The sequence below is a fragment of the Staurois parvus genome, unplaced genomic scaffold, assembly GCF_062004578.1.
Source record: "Staurois parvus isolate SC_StPar_1 unplaced genomic scaffold, SC_StPar_1.0 ptg001270l, whole genome shotgun sequence".
NCBI lineage: Eukaryota > Metazoa > Chordata > Amphibia > Anura > Ranidae > Staurois > Staurois parvus.
In genome coordinates this window covers 2,246,343-2,270,875 of record NW_028319066.1, presented here as the reverse complement: position 1 = coordinate 2,270,875, position 24,533 = coordinate 2,246,343, and the positions used below count along the sequence as shown (strand labels likewise).

Below are 24,533 nucleotides of genomic sequence, written 5' to 3'. Positions count from 1 at the left end.
AGCCAGTGAGTCAATGAAGAGAGAACAGGGGTCAGGGCTGAGCCACAGCTAGATGTGTCTTATGGACACATAGAGTGGGGCTCGGGAGCAAGCGCGCACCAGTGCCCTCATAGCAAGCAGCTTGCTATTGGGGGATACTGGTCAAGGGGGAGGAGCCAGGAGCATCGGCAGGGGATCTGCGAAGAATAGGATTGGGGCTGCTCCATGCAAAACCATTGCACAGAACAGGTAAGTATAACATGATTATTAAAAAACAAACAAACATTTAGAATCACTTTAGCTTGTAATAAAGCTTACTGTAGGTAAAATACATATCTCCTAAATGTGCACTGTTTAGGAGATATTCGCTCTTTTTGAGAGTCAGCGCATGCGCTCTGATGGAATGGCATACCCGTGCCTTTCCTTCAGAGCACCTGAGCCCCCTCTTGATCCAGTGACGTGCATGGGAGCATCGGCTGTCCCAGGTTGCTCTCTTTTCATTGACTGAGACACAGCAGTGGAAGCCATTGGCTCCTACTGCTGTCAATCACAGCCAGTGAGTCAATGAGGAGAGAACAGGGGTCAGGGCTGAGCCACAGCTAGATGTGTCTTATGGACACATAGAGTGGGGCTCGGGAGCAGGCGCGCACCAGTGCCCTCATAGAAAGCAGCTTGCTATTGGGGGGTACTGGTCAAGAGGGAGGAGTCAGGAGCATCGGCAGGGGATCTGCAAAGAATAGGATCGGGGCTGCTCCATGCAAAACCATTGCACAGAACAGGTAAGTATAACATGTTTATTAAAAAACAAACAAAAAACTTTTAGAATCACTTTAAGCTTGTAATAAAGCTTACCTGTAGGTAAAATACATATCTCCTAAATGTGCACTGTTTAGGAGATATTCGCTCTTTTTGAGAGTCGGCGCATGCGCTCTGATGGAATGGCATACCCGTGCCTTTCCTTCAGAGCACCTGAGCCCCCTCTTGATCCAGTGATGTGCATGGGAGCATCGGCTGTCCCAGGTTGCTCTCTTTTCATTGACTGAGACACAGCAGTGGAAGCCATTGGCTCCTACTGCTGTCAATCATAGCCAGTGAGTCAGTTTGGAGAGAACAGGGGTCAGGGCTGAGCCACAGCTAGATGTGTCTTATGGACACAAAGTGGGGCTCGGGAGCAAGCATACACCAGTGCCCTCATAGCAAGCAGCTTGCTATTGGGGGGTACTGGTCAAGGGGGAGGAGCCAGGAGCATCGGCAGGGGATCTGCGAAGAATAGGATCGGGGCTGCTCCATGCAAAACCATTGCACAGAACAGGTAAGTATAACATGTTTATTAAAAAACAAAAAAAACTTTTAGAATCACTTTAGCTTGTAATAAAGCTTACTGTAGGTAAAATACATATCTCCTAAATGTGCACTGTTTAGGAGATATTCGCTCTTTTTGAGAGTCAGCGCATGCGCTCTGATGGAATGGCATACCCGTGCCTTTCCTTCAGAGAACTGTGCCGTGGCCCTGGACTCCCATGTAAATGTGTAGAAGTGACGTCATCGCGGCTCGGCCAGTCAGACGGAAGGAGCTCACAAACCAGGAATGAGGAACTGGGCAAAGATGGAAGCCTCTACAGTGGTGGTGGGGTGCTGCTGGAGGGCTTCTTTAATGGTAAGTCCTTCATAATGTGCTAGTTTTTAAGCTGTGGTTTACTAACGCTTTAATTGTACAACTGTTTGTACTAAGAGCTCCTCATTGAGCATCAACTGAGTGGGCCAATATGATATAATCAGAAGATGAAGCACTCACTAATGGCATTTCCTATATTTCTCTAATGACAGTTTTCCTTTAAAAAATAAAAAGCTTTTTTTGCTATAGTGTTTCATTCATGTTGCAGCTTTTTATTACCAAGCTCTAATTGACTATGGCAGTTGAAATTACTTGTCGTTTTCTTACTCTTAAAGCCTTCCCATCAAGCTGTCAAGGTGGAAGAGAAATCAACAAAGCCAAGGAAGAACTTGCTTAAAATTATGAGAAAACTTTATGGGTCTATAAAACAAGCATATTTTATAAGGGTCGAAGCTAAAAGTTTAGGTAATAAAAACAATATTTTAATGCTTTGCAAAAGGACAGCCAGAGCTCACGGTTTGTTAACCAATTAGCATTTTATGGATGTAATTTTTAAAAAAATAAAACGAACAAAGCCTGTCCTCAAAATGATCAACGATTACCAGAAACTGCTGCAGCTTTTTAGCCTGAGTGACATTATTTACCTATTATGCCTTGTTCTATGCTTCCTGGAGGTCACCATCTTTGTAGAGGAGCAGGGCTTTGCTTCCTTATATCAGACCTGCCCCCTCATGACTAGTAATCCAATGAATGATAGGGTACTAAGCAAGAAGCGGCAAGAGAGGTGCTACAGAACACCTCCCCACTCCTTATTGATATAACACAAGGGGAAGGTGCTCTGTTGTCTAGGAGGAAACAACTGAGACAGGCATTACAACACTGCTTGGGATTTCAGTGCAGCAGAAGCAGCGTTGTTGGCTCACTACAGAAAGTTGGTAGGTCACTGAACTTCTCAAAAAATCAACAGGTATTTATAGTACATGTAAGAGATAAAACATGGGGAAGTATGCATGTATTGTAGAGATGTACCCAACAGGGGCGAAATGACAACTCATGGGGCCCCCGGGCAATAGGAGATCATGGGGCCCCTGTGTCCTTGCCCAAACTAAAAAAAGCCTATGAAATAGGTACCAGGGGCATCTCATGGGGCCCCCTACTGACCCCAGGCCCTCAGGCAGTGCCCGAGTTTCCAAATGGTCAGTCCGCCCCTGGTACCCAATATGTTTGGATTTTATTTTCCTATGAAATACTCTTCAATCACAGCATCTGGATATCTCAGCTTTATATTGTCTGTGCAGTTTAGTACTTTTTAAAGAGGAATTCTATGTATAGATATTGGATATAGTTACTTGGTCCATCTTGGATCAATGTTAAAGCGGAGCTCCACCCAAAAGGGAAAGTTCCGTTTTACGAACTGCTCCCCTGCTCCCCATTAAGGATTGGCACCTTTGGGGGGCTGGGGGGGGGGAGCAGGTACACGAATTTGACAGGTACCCGCTCCCACTTCCAGTACGATCGTCTAGGCGATCATAAAAAACATCCCGGAGAACGCATTAAATTCTTAAACTGAAGTACGACTGTATTTTAAAAACTGCTGATCTACTGGGATTTTCACACACAACCATCTCTGGGGTTTACAGAGAATGGTCTGAAAAAGAGAAAATATCCAGTGAGCGGCAGTTGTGTGGACGAAAATGCCTTGTTGAGAGGTCAGAGGAGAATGGGCAGACTGGTTGCTGTGACATTTAGATGGTAGGGTCAGAATTTGGCATAAACAACATGAAAACATGGATCCATCTACCTTGTATCAACAGCTCAGGCTGCTGGTTGTCAGGGATCCGGGTATGACCAGAAATGTGTGGGAACACAGGCATGGTCAGGGCTGGAGAGGTGGAATGGTCAGGCAGGCCGTATGGGTCTGTAATGCACCATCTGGCGGTACCTCTAGCAACCCACGGAATAGGATTCCCCAGAGTGCGGAGCCTAAGTCCCCGTCTGCTTGTTCACCAGGTCCCCTGATGGTGGGGATGGACTTGGAGCAGACAGAGACCAGGTCGCGGCCCCTGAGTACACCCACCCGTGGTAGAGGGATTCGCCAGAGGTATATTCTGGAGGAGAGCCTGACGTGAAGAGGCAGATGGGTCCGTGCAGGACGGATGGATGGATGGATGGCTGAGCAGAAGTGTAGTCAAACAGGCCAGGTCGGTAATGGTGGGGACAGCGTGGTACAAGGCAGCAGGCACAGAATAATCGGGTCACTCGCCGGGTCAGTAACAGGAGATCAGATCCAATGAGGGTATCCAAGAGAAGTCAGACAGGCTAGGGATCAGGACAGGAGAAGTTAGCAGAGGTCAGGATCAAAGCAGGGTCAGCAACAAGTCAGATATGCAGATATGCAGGAACACAGGATACCAGGTGCAGGGGCTCATGGGAAACAAGACACCAAGGCAGTGATTGCAGGCCTGGTCCTGCTTAAATACACCTCCTGCAATCAGCCTCAGGTGATGGCTTGACTGCAGGAGTGAGATTCTGCCTGCTGAGAGCACCCGCTGGCCAGCACTGGTACTGCAGCCCACAAGGCAGGTGAGTCCCACCACCAGTGGCGAGTCCATTCCTGACACTGGTGGTGTAATGGTGTGGGAGATATTTTTTTGGCACTAGCAAGGTGGACCTAATAAAGTGGCCGGTGAGTGTATATACCATACCTGGCCAATGCCCCTGGAAACTGGTAATCACTACTCATGGGGTCTCCACTTGCTTTCGGGTCCCATGCTGAGCGACTGACCTGCTACATTGTGAACAAAGGAGGTTGGCCACCATTCAATGGCTATAGACGTCTCACCCTCTTACCCATGAGCCTGTTTTTAAATTCTAAGATGTGAGTTACTACCTATCTTTCTATTAAATACCTTCACAATACACACTTTGAGGCGCTGTGTTTCTTTGTTTCCCTTCTGCAGAGTTATGCTTCGCTCCTATGCAGCTTGCCCTTAGTGCCTACTGGACTACCCTTACCCCTTCTCAATCGGAACTCATCAAACATACATGGACTGCCACACCATGCGCCTGTTATCCCTTTTGTATTGGCTGCCATTCAAAGAATGCTTTGCATTTTTCTGAATTAATGTAAAGAGTTCTCTGATTGGACAAGGTGAAGAGTGTGATGTCACCAGCCTGCCTCTTCTCCTCCTCCACTCAGAGAGTGCTTTGAATTCATACAGAAAATGCAATCCAATGCAATCCATTCTCTGATTGACGCCAGTGCTGAGCTGCCGGCCTCCTGTGTTCAGAATGCTCAGCACGAGACCTGGAAACTAGTGGAGATTACTGGAGTAGTAGTGTCTATACAGTGATTTCCAGCTTCTAGAGGGATCCCACAGGTATGGTATATACAAAGTTGGTCCAAGCTGGAACAATGTAATAATGTATCAAATATCCATACCTATATAATTTCTTTACTTGTCTAAATTTTAAATCTTTTTAACAATGCTGTTTTTTAGGACCAGTTTTGCCCCCTCAAAAAAAACCCCATACCAGGTCAATATCTAGTAGTCTGAGAGAATAAAACACAGTTTGAGTCAATACATACAGTTTCTCCTTTTTTTTGAGATTTTGCACAAAAAACAAAAAAAAAACAGCACTTCAGCTTTCTAGTCTTTCACAATGTGCTCTGATAAATGAGTTTAATAAAACAGGAACAAAACGGCCAAAGAATGTTTATTTAATGAATCAATAGAACTAATGTTTATCCTGTCTCCATGCTTTCTCAGTTATCATCCACTCCGTGAGGATGTCTTATAGCCTATGTCCAGTCCAGCCTAAAGAATATACAGGGGTTAGACAAAAAAAAAAGGAAAAACTACATGATTTGCAGGTGTGAAAGCGATGACATGTTTTGCATTGAAAGCAGAAGTGATGTAACATTCTTTTGCTTCCGCTGTGTGATGAGACACCTAGCTAACAGGTGGGAAGCCTCACTTTTTCATTCACTGCGTGCGCTGCTAGTGATACAAAGTCATGTCAGAGCTTACTTGAGCTTCAAAGAGGCAAATTGTTGGTTACGCTTAGCTGGTAACTCTGTTATTGAAGTGAATTTATTTGCTGTGTCATGAGGTTCAGTATCAAAGGTTATGACGGCATATACAGTTTCCAGGAAACGTTGTTTGATAAGCATAACCGCGGTCGACATGGTCAACTGACCGAAAGAGACCAAAGGACACTACGCAAGATTGGGACTCAGAATAAGAATACAACTGCTGCAAAAGTGATAGCAGAACTCAATCTCAGTCTCCACGGGACTTGTCTTCATGGGACTGAGGTTGAGCTCTGCAGTCAATTTTGCAGCAGTTGTTTGCTTATTCCGGGTCACAATCCTGCGCAATGTCCTTTGGTCTCTTTCGGTCAGTTGACCATATTGAATGCACTTATGCTTAACAGACGACGCTTTCCTGGAAATTGTATATGCCGTCATAACCTTTGATCCTGTACCTTGTGCCACGACAAATAAATTGGTAACTTCAGTCAGAAGGGCACCAGCTAAGCGTCACCAACAATTTGCCCTCTTTGAAGCTCCTTAAGCTCTGATATGACTCCGTATTACTAGCAGCGCACGCAATGAATGACAAAAGTGAAGCTTCCCACCCATTAGCTAGGTGTCTCATCACACAGAGGAAGCAAAAGAATGTTACATCACTTCCGCTTACAATGCAAAACATGTTGTCACTTTCACACCTGCAAATCATGTAGTGTTTTTTTTGTCCAACCCCTGTGTTTCATAAAAAGTGAATTTCAAGCTTTCGGTCCACAGCCAATGCACCTCATTTCTGCAATCTTTATTATATTTAGCCTACAGGCAGTGAGAGACCAACCCGTCCTGTTGAGGGGACCAGTCAACTCTACCTGCTCAATGTCCTCCAGGTGACCAGTCTTCTCAATGCCCCTTGTAATTTTAATTCAAGCAGTGTTGACATAATCATGCCAATGCCGCCTATAACAGCGGGATAAGGGTAGGTGTGATAGCACTGGACTAATTGATAGCATTGATATTATTGGCTATATTGTAGAATCCAGTCTTCCTTCACAGGGGCTGATGTGTAGTGAAGGTGCCATGAAGATGGACCTTGTTCTAGTCATGGGTTGCCACCTCTCTGATGGTCTCTCAGAGAATAATCAGTGGATAGGTATTGAGGAGCGCCCAGTACAAAAGTTCATGACACAAATAGATATAATTGAAGTATTTACTGAACAAAGGTATGCAGACTGCCAACACCAACAGTGTGCATTAAGTCCAGGTTTGACAATTTGGATTAAGCCCTTACATAAATATCCTAATTCTAATAATGAGTCCTATCATATTCACGGTTTCAGTCGGGAGGAAGGGGGAGGGATTTCCCTCGAAACATGTTGGCATCATCTGAAACCTTTGTTAAAATAACACTTTGATTTGACATTTATGTTTCAAACTTTTGTACTGGGCACTCCTCAATACCTACCCCAGGGTTCTACCTAAATCAGTAGGCATGGATATTCCATTTACTGTTGCCTCTACCTATGTAGCTATGCCCAGTCCAACCTACAGCCAACCCTTCTGCCTCTACATTCTGTGTGCAGGCTTAAGACTCATGGGAAATATTGTTCTGCAGAACTCCCTATGCGCACCAAATGTCAAGTCAGAAGAGGTGGAGAACCCTCCTCCTGATGGCCAGAACAAGAAGCCATCTGATGATTTTCAATGGCCATAAAACCAGCATGGCAGGACTAGGGAGCAAGGTAATGGAACATTCTTTTGGAACCTTATAGTGCAATTACAGAAAGAAAGGGTGGGAAGCAATATAAGAATATGTCTGGAGATGGGTTTTAAGCACTTTTCTCTTTTGCGTTCATCTCTATTGCTCCTTTTTTACAGCTCTTTTGGTCCATCTCCTTTCTCCTCTACCCGCCTTATTCCTAATTTTGCTTTTCTATCTCTGCCATCTCATCATACCAACAACTTCACAAAACCTGGAACCTCTGTAACTCTTTTAGTATATTCCATAAATACAAACACCCATCTCCTTGCCATCTACTATGCTCCCTAAAATGTTTGGGGAAAGACTAATCACTACTCTTCTACATTCATAACATTTTGTTTTCATTCCCAAGAAAAGATCCAGGTTGTTCTGGTCCCACAAATCTGCATGGATCCCAGGCATTAGAAACTTCTGAATCAGGAGGAGGAGATTGTGTATATGCATGCCATTCCTGTGAATTGCAAGCATCCAGTACCCCCTACTCAGAGGATAACAAGTGGAAACCCTATGTTCATAAAAACCACATGCTAGAGGGCAAGGAATAAAGATGTAATCACTTTGCGCCCTTGACTGGGACACAGGTGTAATGATCAGCTGTGAACCTTCACCATCTGCTAGTCATTACTCAACCTCGAAGAGCAGGTCTTTGCATTGCACATCTGACCCTTATTAGCTGCTTACAAATTGAGCTCCAAACTCCCATTTGTCTGTTTGCTTATGCCCAGGATAGAGGTCTGATCATCTCTGACTTCTGTCTTAGATTTTCCGGTGAAATGTTTGGACTGCATTTGTACTCAGCAGGTCTATGCTAATCTTGAACTTTGGTCTGTTAGCTCTGCTATTGGCAGTCTATGCACTGCATGCCTACCTGGAACCTGTTTTTTCTTTATCTGACCTGGCCATCATCAGCCTACTGCCTCTGTTATTGCCTACATTTGCTGTGACTACCTATCTGAAGCACTAGCTTCTGTATTGCCCATTGTTGGTCATTGCTTCTGACAGTATAGAGGGTCTTCCAAACTCTGGGTTAATGGGGTTGAGGAACATGCTACTTTTAAGGAGCAAAACATTTTAACCCAAAGCGACCAAACAGTATTGAGCTGTCATTGTTTTGACCATTTTAAATAGTTGAAAAGTGAAATTTGATAAGTTGCTAGGAGCTGCATTTTTCATCCAATAATATTTCTTTGTAACAATCAGTCTTGCACCAAAGACATGAGCTTAGTAACCTATTTTAAGCACCATGCATAATAAAAAGACACAAACAACATTTCCAGAGTTTCATGATAGTCACTTACTTTGGTAATGTTTTCAAATGATTTTCTCTTAATTCCAATATCCGCAATTTACTGAGTCTGAAAAAAAAAACGTTTTTAAGGAAATAAGTACATTATTGGCCTTCTACAGAAAGTCTTTGTTTAGCTTTTAGGACCATCTGTTGTCATGGACTATATCAGGGGACTCCAAATGTTCTAAATAATGGGACAGTTTTCTGTCCTTCATACTGTAGGTGGGCTGGATTGTGGCCAGTGGGGGTGGAAAATGTCCCAGGCTCAACATCAAGTGCCAACATTGTCTCAGGCTTCATGGTCAGTTATATAGCGACTGTGGTCAGTAGGAAGAGGAATAGTGCCCTAATCGTTGGTATTACTGGGAGGAATAGAGTTCCATCGTTAGTATTACTGGGAAGAATATTGCCCCATCATTGGTATTACAAGGAAGAATAGTGCCCCATTGTTGGTATTACTGGGAAGAATTGTACCCCATCATTGGTATTACTGGGATAAATAGTGCCCCATCATTGGTATTACTGGGAGGAATAGTGCCCCATCATTGATGTTACTGGGAGAAATACTGCCCCATCTTTGGTATTACTGGAAGAAATAGCACCCCATCGTTGGTATTACTGGGAAGAATAGTGCCCCGTCGTTGGTATTACTGGGAGGAATAGTGCACCGGCATTGGTATTACTGGGAGGACTAGTGCCCCATCATTGGTATTAGTGGGAGGAATAGTGCCCCATCATTGGTATTAGTGGGAGGAATAGTGCCCCATCATTGGTATTAGTGGGAGGAATAGTGCCCCATCATTGGTATTAGTGGGAGGAATAGTGCCCCATCATTGGTATTACTGGGCGGAATAGTGCCCCATCATTGGTATTACTGGGAGAAATAGTGCCCCAGTCATTGGTGTCAGTGGAAGGAACAATGCTCAAAGGGACGGATAAAGACTGAAAAGGGCCACAGTCTGGAGACCACTGGACTAGATCATGAGCAGTTTGAAACAAGAGGAAGGTTACAGATCAGTCCATCTAGATCAGGGGTCTTCTAATTTTTCAGTATGAAGGCCAAATTATATTTTTTACAAATATCTGTGGGACAAAGAAGTCCCCATCACAGTCACTCCCTTACATCAGGGTACCCATCAGAGTTTCCTTTACATCAGAATCAGGGTCTCCTTTAAAGTCTTCCCTTACATTAGAGTCCCCCTTATATTAGGGTACCCATCATAATACCCTTACATCAGGGTCCCCATCAGAGTCCCCCCTTACAGTGTCCGGGTGTGGGTTTGGGGAGAGGGGGTGGGTTGAAGCATAGACCAAAGGCAGCCTCTGCTGGTCTTAATCCTTAATCTGTGCACACTGAATACAGGTATATGCCATAGTTTGGAGACCCCTGATCTAGACGGACACACCTAAATTCTACACTGGTTACCAGTGCAGATAACTTTTTAAACATCAGTGCAGGCATTTCTGAAAATCACATGTAACAGGAAAAACAATGAAGTTGACATATCCTAAATTCTTGTATTGACTCAAGTTGAACATCGGTTGTCCTTGTGTTCGGCGAACGGTAAGGGCGTTCGGCGGGCTGCACCCTGACAGTGCATTGTGATTGACCAAGCAATGCCCCTGACCACAGGTCAGGTGCAATGCTTTGGCCAGTCACAGCGCATGATGACGTCACGCGGGGGTGACCCTGTCCTCTTGTGACATCATCACAGTATTTAAGAACTGTCATCACGGCGCAGCTGTCAGACGGCGAGAGCCAACATCGATAGCAGAGAGTTTTTGACGTTGGATCTACTTCGGGACTTTTTTTTTTTTTTTAATTTGTTTTTAATAAAGGACTACAGTCATTTTTTACACTACACTTTTTTTGTGTGAATGAGTAGCGGTACCATGTACCCTATACCCATTCACATGGGGGGCATTGATATGGGGGGGTCGGGATTCCGATAAGCCCCCCAACAACAGACCCCCACCGCCACTGGTCCCGGTTGTGGGGAAGAGGCCCTTGTTCCCATCAACATGGGGACAAGGTGCTTGGGGGGGCATGTGACCTGGTATGGTTCAGGAAGGGGGGGTGCTGGGTGCCCCCCCCTTTAGTGACCTGCTGGGCTGCATGCTCAGGCAAAGGTCTGGTATGGATTTTGGGGAGGGTCCCATGCCATTTTTTAAATAACATAGCCTTATAACAATTCCTACCCCCTGCTGCCCCCCAAATTCCCCCTTCTGACACAAATCTCCTCCCACCCAATTCCCTTGTGGTGCCCCCCCCACCTCACATGATACCACAGTGCCAAGGGCAGCCGCCCCCCCTGCCCACCCCTTGTCCCAGCCCTGCCTATAAGAACCCAGCAGCTGACTGAAACCACCAAGCTTCACTTCTTGCTAGTAATCAGTTTTGGGTGGACAGTACTATATGCCTTTGTTTTTTCAGAGATCTGCATGGCTGCAAATGACCCCGAGTCTGTACATGTAATACACTGGCAGTGTGACTATAGGTGTTGAAGGCTTGTGAATGTGGTGAGGGTCATCTCCGGTCTCCTGGGCCGCTGATCACCCTGCAGCGTTTTTCATCGCACAGCGGTGGCTGTGCCCAGTTATCACTTTGAAAGTGTTAAAGTAATGTAGAAAATTAGAAACTGACGCAGCAATAAATCACGAGATAAAAATATCAGCCGTTCCCAAACGAGGATGGGGAGCTATGTTTCCTTTTCTTGTGCTTCATTAATCTTCCCTTAATTGCATATTATAGCTCTGATGGATTGAACAGGGTTTTTTAACGTTAAAGGACCAGGAAATCTGAACGCAGTATTAAACCCAAAAGAAAACTTTTATTCTATTGCGGCTTACCAATTCTTAGATGTGGTGGCTGCATTAGTTTTCTTTTTTCAGGCTTTCTTCTCTTTATTTTCATCTGGTGATCCAGCCAGTAAGACTGGTGTATTCAAAAGAACAAGCTGTCCTGAAGATGTATTAGTTTCAGCCCGGGTTCACATATGTGCGGTGCGGTATATCCAGGGGCGGACTGACAACTCATGGGGACCCGGGCAATAGGGGGTCATGGGGCCCCTGTGTCCTTGCCCACATTCAAAGCACACCCAAAAAAGCCTATAAAAAGGTACCAGGGGCATTCCATGGGGCCCCCTACTGACCCCGGGCCCTCGGGCAGTGCCCGAGTGCTTGAATGGTCAGTCCGCCCCTAGGTATATTGCATGTGGTTCGCACAGGAACCGCACCGCATTCCTGTGCAAATCACATGCGATTTGTGTGCGGTGCAATTGGAGCCATATATTTTGTACACCCGCACCAAAAACGTGCAGGACCCTTTTGTGGGTCTGCACTAGAATCACCCAATTAAATAAGTGGTGCCGCGCTCTTATATTAGACTGTGATAAATATAATATTTAAATAAAAAGCATATTTTTTAAAAGGAAAACATATTTAAATTGATCTAATAAAATAAAAATAAAAAAATATATATATATCAAATAAAAATGTCTCAAAAATAAATATGTTAATCAAATAAAAATATCTCTAAAATAAATAAGTTAAAAAATGAATTATAATATTTCAGAAAAATAAATAAGTAAAAATAAATAAATAAATAGGAGCAAAGAGGAGAACCACAGAGCTTGCCTTCTCACAGAGGAACAGATCAAGTAGACATGAGTATTGTGCCTTGCAGATGGTCTGGCAATTGTGAGGATTCTAATTAGCTCCACCTTGATGGGACTTTTTGGACATTTTATTACTGATTCTCATGATTTGAAGGTGGAAATATATATATGTTTAAGAATTTATTTATTTTTACTTTATTTATTTTTCTGAAATATTATAATAAATTTTTTAACTTATTTATTTTAGAGATATTTTTATTTGATTAACATTTTTATTTTTGAGACATTTTTATTTGAGATATATATATATATATATATATATATATATTTTTAATTTTTTTTTGTTATTTTATTAGATCAATTTAAATATGTTTTCCTTTTAAAAAATATGCTTTTTATTTAAATATTATATTTATCACAGTCTAATATAAGAGCGCGGCACCACTTATTTAATTGGGTTATACTACACAGAATGAGGATGTGATTAGGAGCCTGCGAACTTATTTATCTATTTCATATTGAATATTCGTGGTGGCTCACAGGTCATTTTAATTTTCTGTTTGCACTAGAATCAGATCGCATGGGTATTCACACCTATGTGATCCGATTCTGCGCATTGCACTGTGTTTTGCAGACCACTTTGTTGTTAACTTAAAGCGGCGCTCCACTCAAAAGGGGAAGTTTCGCTTTAAGCCTTTGACTCTCGCTCCCCATTAAGGATTGGCACCTTTGGGGAGCGGGTACCTGAATTTGACAGGTACCCGCTCCCACTTCCTCTGCGATCACCTAAGCAATCGGAAGCGAAAGTTGCCCTCCCCGTAGTCTTGTGGGACAAGTGACAGGTCCCAGAAGACTACGGGGCCATTCACAAAGCGCAGCGCTTATCGCACATGCACAGTGGGCACCCGAATGTGAAGCCGCAAGCTGTCACAGCTGGGTGCCCACACTGAAGATGCCGGCATTGGGGAGAGAAACCAGCCGTGGTGAGGACACCGCTGGACCGAGGGACAGGTAAGTGTCTGTATTTTAAAAGTCAGCAGCTACACCCGGCTATGACAGCTTGCGGCTTCACAGCCGGGTGCCCACTGCGCATGTGCGAGAAGCGCTGCGCTTGGTGAATGGCCCCGTAGTCTTGTGGGATGTGTCCTAGAAGACTACGGGGAGGGAGGGGGGAGGACAACAAATTATTATTATTATCTATTTATACACTCAGAAAAGACTTCCATTCCATTTTTTGTTTTTGCATCTAAAGGTAAATAAGTTTAGGAATGTATCAGATATATAAGAAAAAATTGGGAAACATGATGGTCCTTGTCTGTTAATTCAACGGATTTATTTATATATATATATATATATATTATGTTTTATTTAAATATATAACATATATATATATATATATATAAATCCGGTGAATTAACAGACAAGTACCAACATGATTGCAGACAGGATTGGACTTTTATGGAATTTATCACAAAGACTACGCAATGGAAGAATCACAAGCTATATGTAACATGTTCACACAATGTAGTTATAAATATAGTGACTGTAGAAGTCAGGTCTATTGACTCACCCATACAGGAGAAGTGGAATGTTATAAATAGGAATGATCAGCAAGTATACAGTCTCTATTAAAAATTTCACACCAGTAATGCATTAAAGCTCACTTTCTACTCACCTTCCAAAATTAGCTGGAAGATACTCAAGAAAGGCATCATTAAGGTACAGCTGAGTTAAATTAAGGAGCTGAGTAAAGCCATCCGGTAGCCTGAAAAAAAGGAAGAAAAAAACAGATACATGATTGATAACAGGATAAATCACATAGAGTCATATACAGATACTTTAGGGGAGATTTACTAAAACTGTAGCAATTAGAATCTGGTGCAGCTGTGCATGGCAGCCAATCAGCTTCTGTGAGTGTCAATAAAGTAGGTAAAGTATGATTATACAGTATTGACATCTATGTCTTTATATAGCCTGTTGTGTCCAGACCTCAAAAGCTCAAGATGTAATTTACACACAGGACTTAAAGTGACATTAAACCCTCAGTTTAAACCCAGGATCCTGCATTCACTATATCTGGTCTCCCCGGACCCTGCACTCACTATATCTGGTCTCCCCGGACCCTGCATTCACTATATCTGGTCTCCCCCGGACCCTGCATTCACTATATCTGGTTTCCCTGGACCCTGCATTCACTGTATCTGGTCTCCCCGGACCCTGCATTCACTGTATCTGGTCTCCCCGGACCCTGCATTCACTATATCTGGTCTCCCCGGACCCTGCACTCACTATATCTGGTCTCCCCAGACCCTGCATTCACTATATCTGATCTCCCCGGACCCTGCATTCACAATATCTTATCTCCCCGGACCCTGCATTCACTATATCTGGTCTCCCCTGACCCTGCATTCACTATATCTGGTCTCCCCTGACCCTGCATTCACTATATCTGGTCTCCCACAGTACACAGAACATGGGAATGCAGTTAGTAAATATAAACGGCTAAATATCTTTTCTCATCAACAGTATATAGCAGTCTTTTAACTTCTATCATTGTTCAGCAAAACACTGGTTAATCTTGTAGGAGGCGTTTTCATTCTTTCCTGATTGTCCTGTGAGGCTGCATAACCGAACCTCTGTCTGGACTGCGCTGTTTTGCCCTGTGTTGATCACATGCACTCTCCCAAGAAAAAAAAAACTCTCTAGCAAAACACACCAAACTGAGCATGTGCATCTTGCCCCCAAGACTCTGTTCTATCAGCGATGTGAAAGTGGAAAACCCAAATACTCCTGCACTTAGGGGTGGACTCTATGTCATAGGGATCACACAACAAATGTCTTGGAATATGCACGCCTTGCTGTCCTCAAAGAACCGGGGAGTCCAAAAGTACTAATAGAGAAAAACAAAACAGAGGGCGCACCGGCCTTGTGCATTACCTTTAAAAATGTTTATTAAATTTAAAAGAAGGTATTCTACTCACAAAAGTACATGAATATAAGCACATCATATGAGACCCCTCTGTCCAATTCGCACTGCGTTTCTGAATGGTGATGAGAATGATGGCTCTGAGGAAGAGGAAGGCTCTGAGGAAGAGGCTAGTCTTCAAAGCACGTCAGCCATTTTGGATGTCCATCAATCTCATCCCCATTCAGAAACGCAGTGCGAATTGGACAGAGCGGTCTCATATGATGGGCTTATATTCATGTACTTTTGTGAGTAGAACACCTTCTTTTAAATTTAATAAACATACTTTGAAAGGTAATGCACAAGGCCCGCTCGCCCTCTGTTTTGTTTTTCTCTATCTGTTCTATCAGCAAATGGATTGGGGACAGCTGAAGAAGGGGAGAATCAGAGAAGACAGGATCAAACATCCTTTTTACACAATGCAGAGGATTAACCCCTTAGGTTCCACAGTGAATATAACAAGAATGCTGTATTGCATATACAGACTGATTTTTATTGTTGTGGGTTTAGTAACACTTTAAGTACTTTCAGTAGTTGATTAAATTGCTTACTGAGTATGCAGCTTCTTTATATTTTAATCCTTGTCTATGTTCCAGTATAAGCTGGTGCCATGACCTCTGCTCCAGGTTTCCTGTTTCACGGTGGCTCCTTTCTCTTGCAGCATCCTATGGAGCTACCCTTACATGCAGGAGTTGTCTCCCTATTCTGTGTGCATCAACAGAAACACACAGCCCTGTAGCGTAGGATGGCGAGCTACTCCCCTGCTTCTCCCTCCTTCCCTCTTCTTGAAGCTATCAGGCTGATTTGAGTCTTTACTGTCCACTGTTAAAGTGATTGTAAACCTATTTTTCTTTTTAAAACAAACATGTCATACTTACCTGCTCTGTGTAATGGTTTGCCGGCGCTCCTCCCCCCTACCAAGTTCACCCCATTGCAAGCCGCTTGCTGTGGGTGTATTTTTGCAGGCTCAATTCGGAGTCATGTTCTGTGTGTCTATTGACACACAGAGCATGGCTTGGCTCCGCCTCCTATTCTATGGTCACTGACTGTGATTGAGAACAACCAATGGCTCCCGTCGCTGTCTCTCTGTCCAGTGTGGAGAGAGCAGGACAGCTCTGGATGGAGATTGGGCTCAGATTAGTATGGGGGAGAGGGGGTCCAGGTGGAAGGGGAGCTGCTTACAGAAGGTTTTTTACCTTAATGCAGAGAATGCATTAAAGTAAAAAAAAACCTTCTTCCCTTAGAAGCACTTTAACTCTTTCTCATGAAGTCCGGAAGTTCAGGAAAGTAGCACAGAGAGAGACAGAAGGAGCCAGCAGCATTGACAGTTGTAAACGGCTGTAAAGTGCTGGGTAAGAATTTAAACAAATAGTTTACTGAGGAATGTTTATTTTATTGTGCCCGATGTGTTCACCTAAAAACTACTTTCAAGATTCTTTCAGTGACTCACCCTTTATTGGACAGTTCAGTATGAAGTATAATCAGAGTCAGGAAAGCAGGCACTGTCCCTTCAGCTAACCCATAGTGCACCAAGAATCCTTTTCATTTTGGCTAAATGTTTTTATGCATAGCAAAGATTTATTTTATGTACAAAAAATCTGAAATAACAGTTTAAAAACTTATATACCTAGAAAAAACCCAGCCAAAATTAAACTGTCCTAAAACCATTATAGCTTCCTTCTAATCTCTATGCTCCTTCTACAGCTTGGTGGTGCTAGCTGTCATGGACATGGCTATCCAGTATATTATGGTGACACAGCAGGCAGGCACTAGAATTAGCACGATGATTTAAAATATATATAAACCTAAGAACAAAAAATGTTATATATTGCAGTTTACCAGTTATTAGATGTGACGCCTGCATTTGTTTTGTTTTGTTTTCCTTTATTTTCACCTGCCAGAAACACAGGTGAAAAAAAAGGGAGTGACGGGAGTATTTGGTGAGGCATCATTGTCACCCTAGGACAGAAAGTATTTTAGAAACATAGAAGGGTGATGGCAGAGAAAAGAAAAGGTGGTTCCTCAGGTGAGCCCATGTTTTTTTAAATTAATTACTTACTTAATTACTTACTTAATTAATTAATTAATTTTAGTTCAATTACCATTCCCTGTTTTACTATGCCTTCTGGAAGTCTTTCCCATCAATCAACTACTCCTTTGGTACAATCAAACATTCTAATATTAATTCTGAACTTTCTTCCTGCTAGTTTTTCATGTCCCTTTGTTGTTGATCTTAGCTTCATACTGAAAATACTGCCTTCCTAAACCTCGTTCACATCTTATTAAAAGGTTTCCGTCATGTCTTCCCTTTCCTTTCCCTCCTTAACACAGTTTAAGTTCCTGCAGTTTCTCCTTATCTCCATGACATATGGTGGTGGTGTTCTGCAGTCCATTGAGCAGCCTTTCTCAATCAGGGTTCCATGGAATCTTAGGTTTCCTCCAGAGGTTGCTAGGGTTCTATGATCAATGAACAGTTTCTGTCGCTCAGATATGTAACTAATCACTGATACTAATAATATTTTTGGCTAACTGTGAGGGAAGCATCTTTCTCACTGACCACCGATATAAGTAACATACTTCCCGTTAACCTCCAGTGAAGGAAGACTACTTCCCATTGGCCACCAATGAAGCAAGAATACTTCTCGTTGACCAGCAATGACGGAAAGATACTTCCCATTGACCACCAATGTAAGAAGCATACTTCCTATTGATCAACAACTAAGGAAACATACTTCCCATTGGCCACCAGTGTAAGAAACATACTTCCCATTGACCACCAATGTAAGAAGCATACTTCCTATTGATCACCAACTAAGGAAGCATACTTCCCATTGGCCCCCAGTGTAAGAAACATACTTCCCATTGGCCACCAGTGTAAGAAACATATTTCCCACTGACAACCAGTGAAAGAAGCATATTTCTCGTTGACCTCCAACGAAGGAACTTCCCAATTTTTCTTTATTAAAAGTCTTGCAATCAATACACATAAAACATATACAGAATATACAAAAATAAATAATTATATACATATTTACACAAAAACAAAAAAATATAGCAAAGTCTGCCGTCAGACAAAAGCAAAACTCTCAGAAATGAAACTGTCATTACTGGGGGAAATAAATCTTACTAAGACTCACATCACTACACCAGACATAAAAACCTGAGAGGTCAAGAAACAACCCCGCCCCTATTATGCATGCAGCCATTCTTCAAAAAGAAGATCTTAACCAACATAAACTAAGGGAGTGAAAAGAACAAGATAAGAAAAGAGCCCCTTAACCAGAGATGGACAGTTTACCAAAGGCAGGTCTGATATTCTTCCACGCACTTATCCAGACCGCCTGAGGCTCCCTGCCCTTCTCAAAACGCTGGATCTCTCCTACCTCACCCAGAATATCGTGCACTACCACCTCAACAGGGAGGACTTTCTTCCGCAGGGTAAACTGACACTGTGCATTCCACGTGAAGTAACAAACAACTATATTAAATAAAAAAAGTGTACTCAAATCAAAGTCCCAGTGAGCTGGGAATGCCCTGTACAGCCACTCTGCATAACTCATGCGATAGATAAAGGGGATGCCCAGAACCCTCTCCACCCTTTTATACACCTCTATGTTGAAGGGACACTGGAGCAGAAAGTGGTCCATAGATTCCACTTTACCAACACACTCCGCTCTAGGACAATCCCGATCATCCACAGGGCGGTACTTTAGGTTTCCTCTCACATAGAGCCTTCCATGGAAAGCGAGCCAGGCTTGATCCCTGAAAGTCAAAGGGATTCTCTCCAAATTAATTAAACACAACTCTTCCCTCATTACAGAGCTTGGGCAATCCTTTAAGGCCAGTGACACACTGAAAGCAGAAGCCAAAATTCTCTCCCCCAGAAGCTTCCTGGGAAGGGACCTGATATCCTCCACTGTCACCTGCCACTGCCAAAGTATTTTCAGACACGGGGCAACATAAGCCAGGAGCTTGCCCTGTCGGACTCTCAGACTTTTCACTGGTCTGCCATCTTCCCAACAACACAGAAAAGGCTAAAATCAAGATTGAAAAATACCCACCCATCCCGGAGGGGTCTCTGCTAACATATTACCAAGATTGTACGTTAAAAAGAGCAAAGAAAAGAAAACTATTGGGTTGACCATTCCTAGGCCACCCTCCCGCCTGGACAGATAAGTTACATTGTGTTTGATCAGGTTCAGCCTATTTCCCCATAACAGTTGGAAAAACAGCTGTAGACCCTTGCATAGAGAGATACCGGCAAGATACAGACGAAGCTAACATATAAAAAGATAGGGATCAAGCAAGTTTTAATCACGTCAACCCTCTCCCTAAAGGGGAGTCTCCATCTCTTCCAGCTCGCTACTTTGGCATTGGCATCCACCAACTTGCTTTCCCAATTTCGATGATCATAGTCACCAGGACCAAACTTGATGCCCAACACTTTAATTTTCTGCTGGGGCTCTGGGAAGGCATCCGGAAATTCAAAGCTTTCACCCTCCTCACCCATCCAGAAAACTTCACTCTTTTCATGGTTGACTTTAGAGCCAGAAGCCTCCATGTACTGTTCTATCACAGAGACCACCTCCTGAGCCTCCTCTGTCCAAAAGATAACAGACACATCATCAGCACAGGCCACGACCTTCAAAGGCGGCACACCATCAGTGTCAAGAGGCATCCCGCACAATGATGCACCCTCTAGTCTTCTTACGAAGGGGTTGATTGCAAAAGCATATAGCAGAGGGCTCAAAGGACATCCCTGGCAAACAACAGAGCCAACCTAAAAAGGCCATCCAACCCAACCAATAACAAGTGGGAAGCTCTCAGCCCCTCTATATAATGTCTTCAGCCAATTTATAAACCTCCCCTGCAGGCCGTATCTACCAAGTAGCAACCACAGATATTCATGATTCACTCGATCAAAAGCTTTTGCCTGATCCAATGCCAGCAAGTACTTTCTCCATCCAGCAGCCCTACATCATTCCAAAGCCTCCCAGACAGCCAAAACTGCTGAAAAGGTACTTCTACCTTGAACCGTACAGTGCTGAAGGCTGGACAACAAATCGCCTGCTACTGATGATAAGCGCCAAAAAAGAATCTTTGCCAAGATCTTTCTATCAACATTGATAAGACTGATGAGGAACCAGTTCTCAATCATTGATGGGTCTTTACCTTTTGACAGAAGAATCATGGAGGGAGGGAGCGAACCCTCTTCTAGACAGCTGTTAAAAACCTCCGCTAAAAAGGGAGCCAGAATGGACCTTAAAACACTTGTAAAATTCAGCTGTAAATCCATCTGGCCCAGGTGATTTTTTGGCAGCTAGCTTGCCTACAGCATGAACTACCTCATCATTGAAATTGGTTCTGTCAAACTCATCAAAAGCAATATGCCATTTCCCAGTCCTGAAGTAGAATCCAGAAAGCTCTCCATCCTGTCCTGGCTAAGGTCCTTTCTTCCCAGGAGGTCTGCATAATATGACCAAAAGATCTCCAAGATCCCTGATCTAGGCTTCATCAGGGAACCTGTACTGTCTTTAAGGCCAATGACCGTCTTAACTGCTATGCCTTGCTCACAGTTCTGGTAAGGATCAGGCGAGTGATATTTCCCATAATCCCTCTCCAAACCAAGGAGGTATGCCGGTCATATTGACACTTCCTAAGGAAAAGCTTCACTTCAGAGATCCCCCCTGGATATCCTCCATACAAGACAAGACGATCAAGCTTCCTCTGCAAATGCTGGTAGACAATATACATACCAAATTGCTTCTTCTTACTTATGGCCTTGAAAAGTCCAATCGCCCTTTGTTTCACAAGCTCCCACCACTCTGACTTACTGCTGCAAAAGTCCAGAAAACCTGTGCCTGGAAAAAATCCTCAAAGGATTGTCTTACCTCTACATCTTCCAAAAGAGCCGAATTAGGTTTCCAGACACCTCTTCCCCTGAGTGGAGTGTCCGAGGCATTCAGAGTCACAGACAGCATACAGTGGTCAGAGAACTCCACTGTCCTCAACTCATTAGCTGAGAAAGCAGAGTTCTCCTTTAAAAAAAACCTGTCTAGGGGGCGTGGCCTGGAGCAGCATGGCGTAGGGTGCAGTTCTGGGAGCTCCGTCTGAGGCTCATCCATTTCCGCTGATCCTGACTACTATCCTGCTCATACTAACACCCACTACGCTTGCTAAACTTCTCTCCATCTCCTGGTGCTATGTCGCCGCCGAAGAAGGGTGCTGACGCTAGCAGTAAACTTGATGAGTTCCGCCATAAGGAGAGGGACATAGCGGTGGAAGATGGCGTCGAGGCCTCTGCCTTGGGGGAACCAGTGAAGTCTGACACTAACAAGGTGCTGGAGGCAATTTCTAACTGCCAGAGTACCTTAACCTGTAAGATTGAGAAGGTGAAGATCGATATCTCGCTAATTCAACAGGATTTACAAAAACTCCGGGAGCGGGTTACGGAGGCAGAAGCGTGGCTTAGTCACATGGAGAATGATTTGCCGCCATTACAAGTCACCACCGAACGCCTGCAACATCAGCTTTATACAATGCTGCAAAAGCAGGACAATATGGAAAACAGGCTTCACCGATGCAACCTCCAGTTCATTGGTTTGTCCGAGAATGTGGAGGGTTCCGACCCGGCCTCCTTCTTTGTGGTGGAGCACGCCTATCGCCTGACCTCTATGCCTCCACCTAAGGGAGCCCCGCCACGAACGTTTATTGCCAGATTTCAGAACTATCGGGACCGTGACACTATTCTGCGCCTCACCAGGGAAAAGTTAATTATCCCGTTCTAGAGTCATGGTTTTTCCAGACTTTTCGGCAGAGGTCCAAAAACGTCATGCGCAATTCGTGGAGGCTAAGAGACAACTTTCGGTCCACCATGTGTCCTATGCTACGCTTTTCCCTGCTAGACTTCAAGTCGTGGGGGATGACAAGGTTAATTTTTTTGATGATCCAGAATTGGTGCTGACCTAGCTGGACCAACGGACAGCACCATGACCTGCTCTGGCCTGATATACTTTTTTTTTTTTATTATTATTGGGATGGTTTCTGCTATTATGCTTGTTCTCCCCCTAGCCCGATGCCCTGAGAGTGTATCCCTCTGTCTCTGCCTCCCCTATTACTCCTTGTCTTCACCATCCCTTTTTTCTTCTCTCTCTATCGGCATCTGATCCTCTTCCTCTCCTTCTCTCTTTTATTTCTCTTTTCATACACTTCATATTTCAGCTTCAGCTCCTCTCTCCTTTTCCTTTACATCATTTTTTGTGAGACTTGGGCCCTTCCTCTCGAGATGTTTGATGTCTCCCCCCTCTACCCTGTTTTCTTTTTTTCTCTTCTTCTCTTTTCTTCAGTCCTTCTTCTCTACTTTTCCCATGTTTATTATTTTTTCTTTTTTCTCCTCTTTTCCCTTCCCCCCCCCCCCCTCTTGCCCGCTTATTTTTTTCCTTCTCTTCCTCCACTGTTTTCTTCCACTTCCTACTTTTGTTCCCTCTCTCTCCCTTACTTTTCCCTCTCTGCATCTCCTTCCCTTTATTTCTCCTCCTTCTCTTTGTTTCTCTCCCTCTCTTCTTTCTTTTCCCTCTCTTCTTTATTTCACTTTTTTATTTTTTTTGCTGGTTTTATTTTGGGTTATTTATTTTTTCAATGGGACACCTGGCAGCCTGGGTATTTTGCACTACCCCTTGATCCTATTGTATACTATGTCTTGCACCTGAGGATTTGCCTGCCCAGCCTTTTATCTTTTATAGTGCCATGGCCTCTCTTAAGTTCCTTGCGTGGAACGTCAGCGGTATGAGAGCTCAACCTAAGCGTACTGCAATTATGTCCCACCTAAAATCTCTGCAGGCTGATGTGGGGGTCCTTGTGGAAACCCACGTCGCCGGTCATCTTCAGATGGCCCTTAAAAAACCCTGGATTGGCTGGCTTTATCAAGCTACCTACACCTCCAATTCACGTGGTGTCGCCATAATGATAGCTAAGATGGTCCGTTTTCAGTTATTGACCTTGCAGGCAGATCCACAGGGCAGAATTATTTTTTTACATGCGGTTCTCAATGACCTTGAATTGTTGATATTGGCCTACTATATCCCTCCCCCCTTTCAGTTTGCGGTATCCAATAAGGGTCTGAGGTTCATTGCATGTCATCCTGGTATTCCTGCAGTGTGTCTGGGGGATTTTAACAAGATTATAGACCCTAGTTTAGATAAGATGGATTATGACCCCTCTGTCCCTACTCCATCCCATGCTACCTGGTTTGATAAACTTTTGATGGAATTTGCGCTGGTGGACACTTGGAGATACTTGCACCCCATGTTTTTCGGCCTCCTACTCCACGATGTCTTGCATAGATTATATATTTATATCCAAATCGCTACTATCTAAGCTGGGGAAGGTGGGTTTTGCCCCTTGGGTATTGTCAGACCATGCTCCTTACTGGATGACACGCATGCCAGCCTTCTTCTTCCCCTATTTATATGTGGAGGTTGAATCCTTTTTGGCTGACTGTCCTTCCAGATCTGGAAGATGTACAGACCGCTTGTAGTTGTTAATTTGCAAATAACGAGGGTTCAGCTGACTTTGGTTCCATTTGGGACTCCTTTAAATTACAAGCTCATGGCGTTTTGGCGTCCTGCATCTCCAGATACAAATCTACATCTAGCTTAGCTGTTCGGCGGACACAGGAGCGTTTACCTGACCTAGAACATTAGCTTCAAGTTAACCCCTCGGGTGAGGTCTCCTCATTGGTCAGGTTGCAGGCTCAACTGGTTAATCATCTCTTTGAAAAGGCTAAGCAACATATTTTTTTTTACCAGGCAGGGAATATTCGAGCATGGAGAACGGGCTAATCGCCTTCTAGCATACTTGGCCCATTTGGACCTTCGACACCCCCCCGTCGTGATCTCCCTGAGGGGCACCTCGAGCGGTGGCATCACTGACTCAGATCTGGTGGCGGAGGAGTTCTGTAACTTTTTTTCTAGTCTCTATTCTTCCACGGTTCATGACTCTCTGGATGAGCTCAATCAATTTTTACAAACCATACCATTTCCTACCCTTACCCCCCCTCAGGTTGCTCTTCTGGAGGCTCCTATTTCCACGGACGATACCGCTGAGGCTATGGCCCACCTGTCTCCCTCGAAAGCGCCAGGCTCTGAAGGACTCCCTCTAGAGTTTTACACATATTTTCAGGAATTGTTAATCCCCCGTTTACATTCTTTATATCAACATATCTTTGAATCTGCCTCTCTTCCCCAGTCTATGCGCGAAGCTTTAATTGTTCTCATCCCTA

The 24,533-nt window shown here is 43.9% G+C and overlaps 1 protein-coding gene across 6 annotated transcripts in view; it reads right to left on the bottom strand.

Annotated features, from left to right (window-relative positions):
• LRRC7 (leucine rich repeat containing 7) overlaps positions 1 to 24,533 on the bottom strand; it is a 508,212-nt gene that overhangs the window by 169,593 nt on the left and 314,086 nt on the right. For all 6 annotated transcript variants that reach the window (XM_089660766.1, XM_089660763.1, XM_089660761.1 and 3 more), the window contains 2 exons: positions 13,964 to 14,053; positions 8,682 to 8,738 (listed from right to left, as the gene is read on the bottom strand). In XM_089660766.1, the coding sequence (XP_089516892.1) occupies positions 8,682 to 8,738; positions 13,964 to 14,053 (147 nt within the window). The remainder of the gene's footprint in view (positions 1 to 8,681; positions 8,739 to 13,963; positions 14,054 to 24,533) is intronic.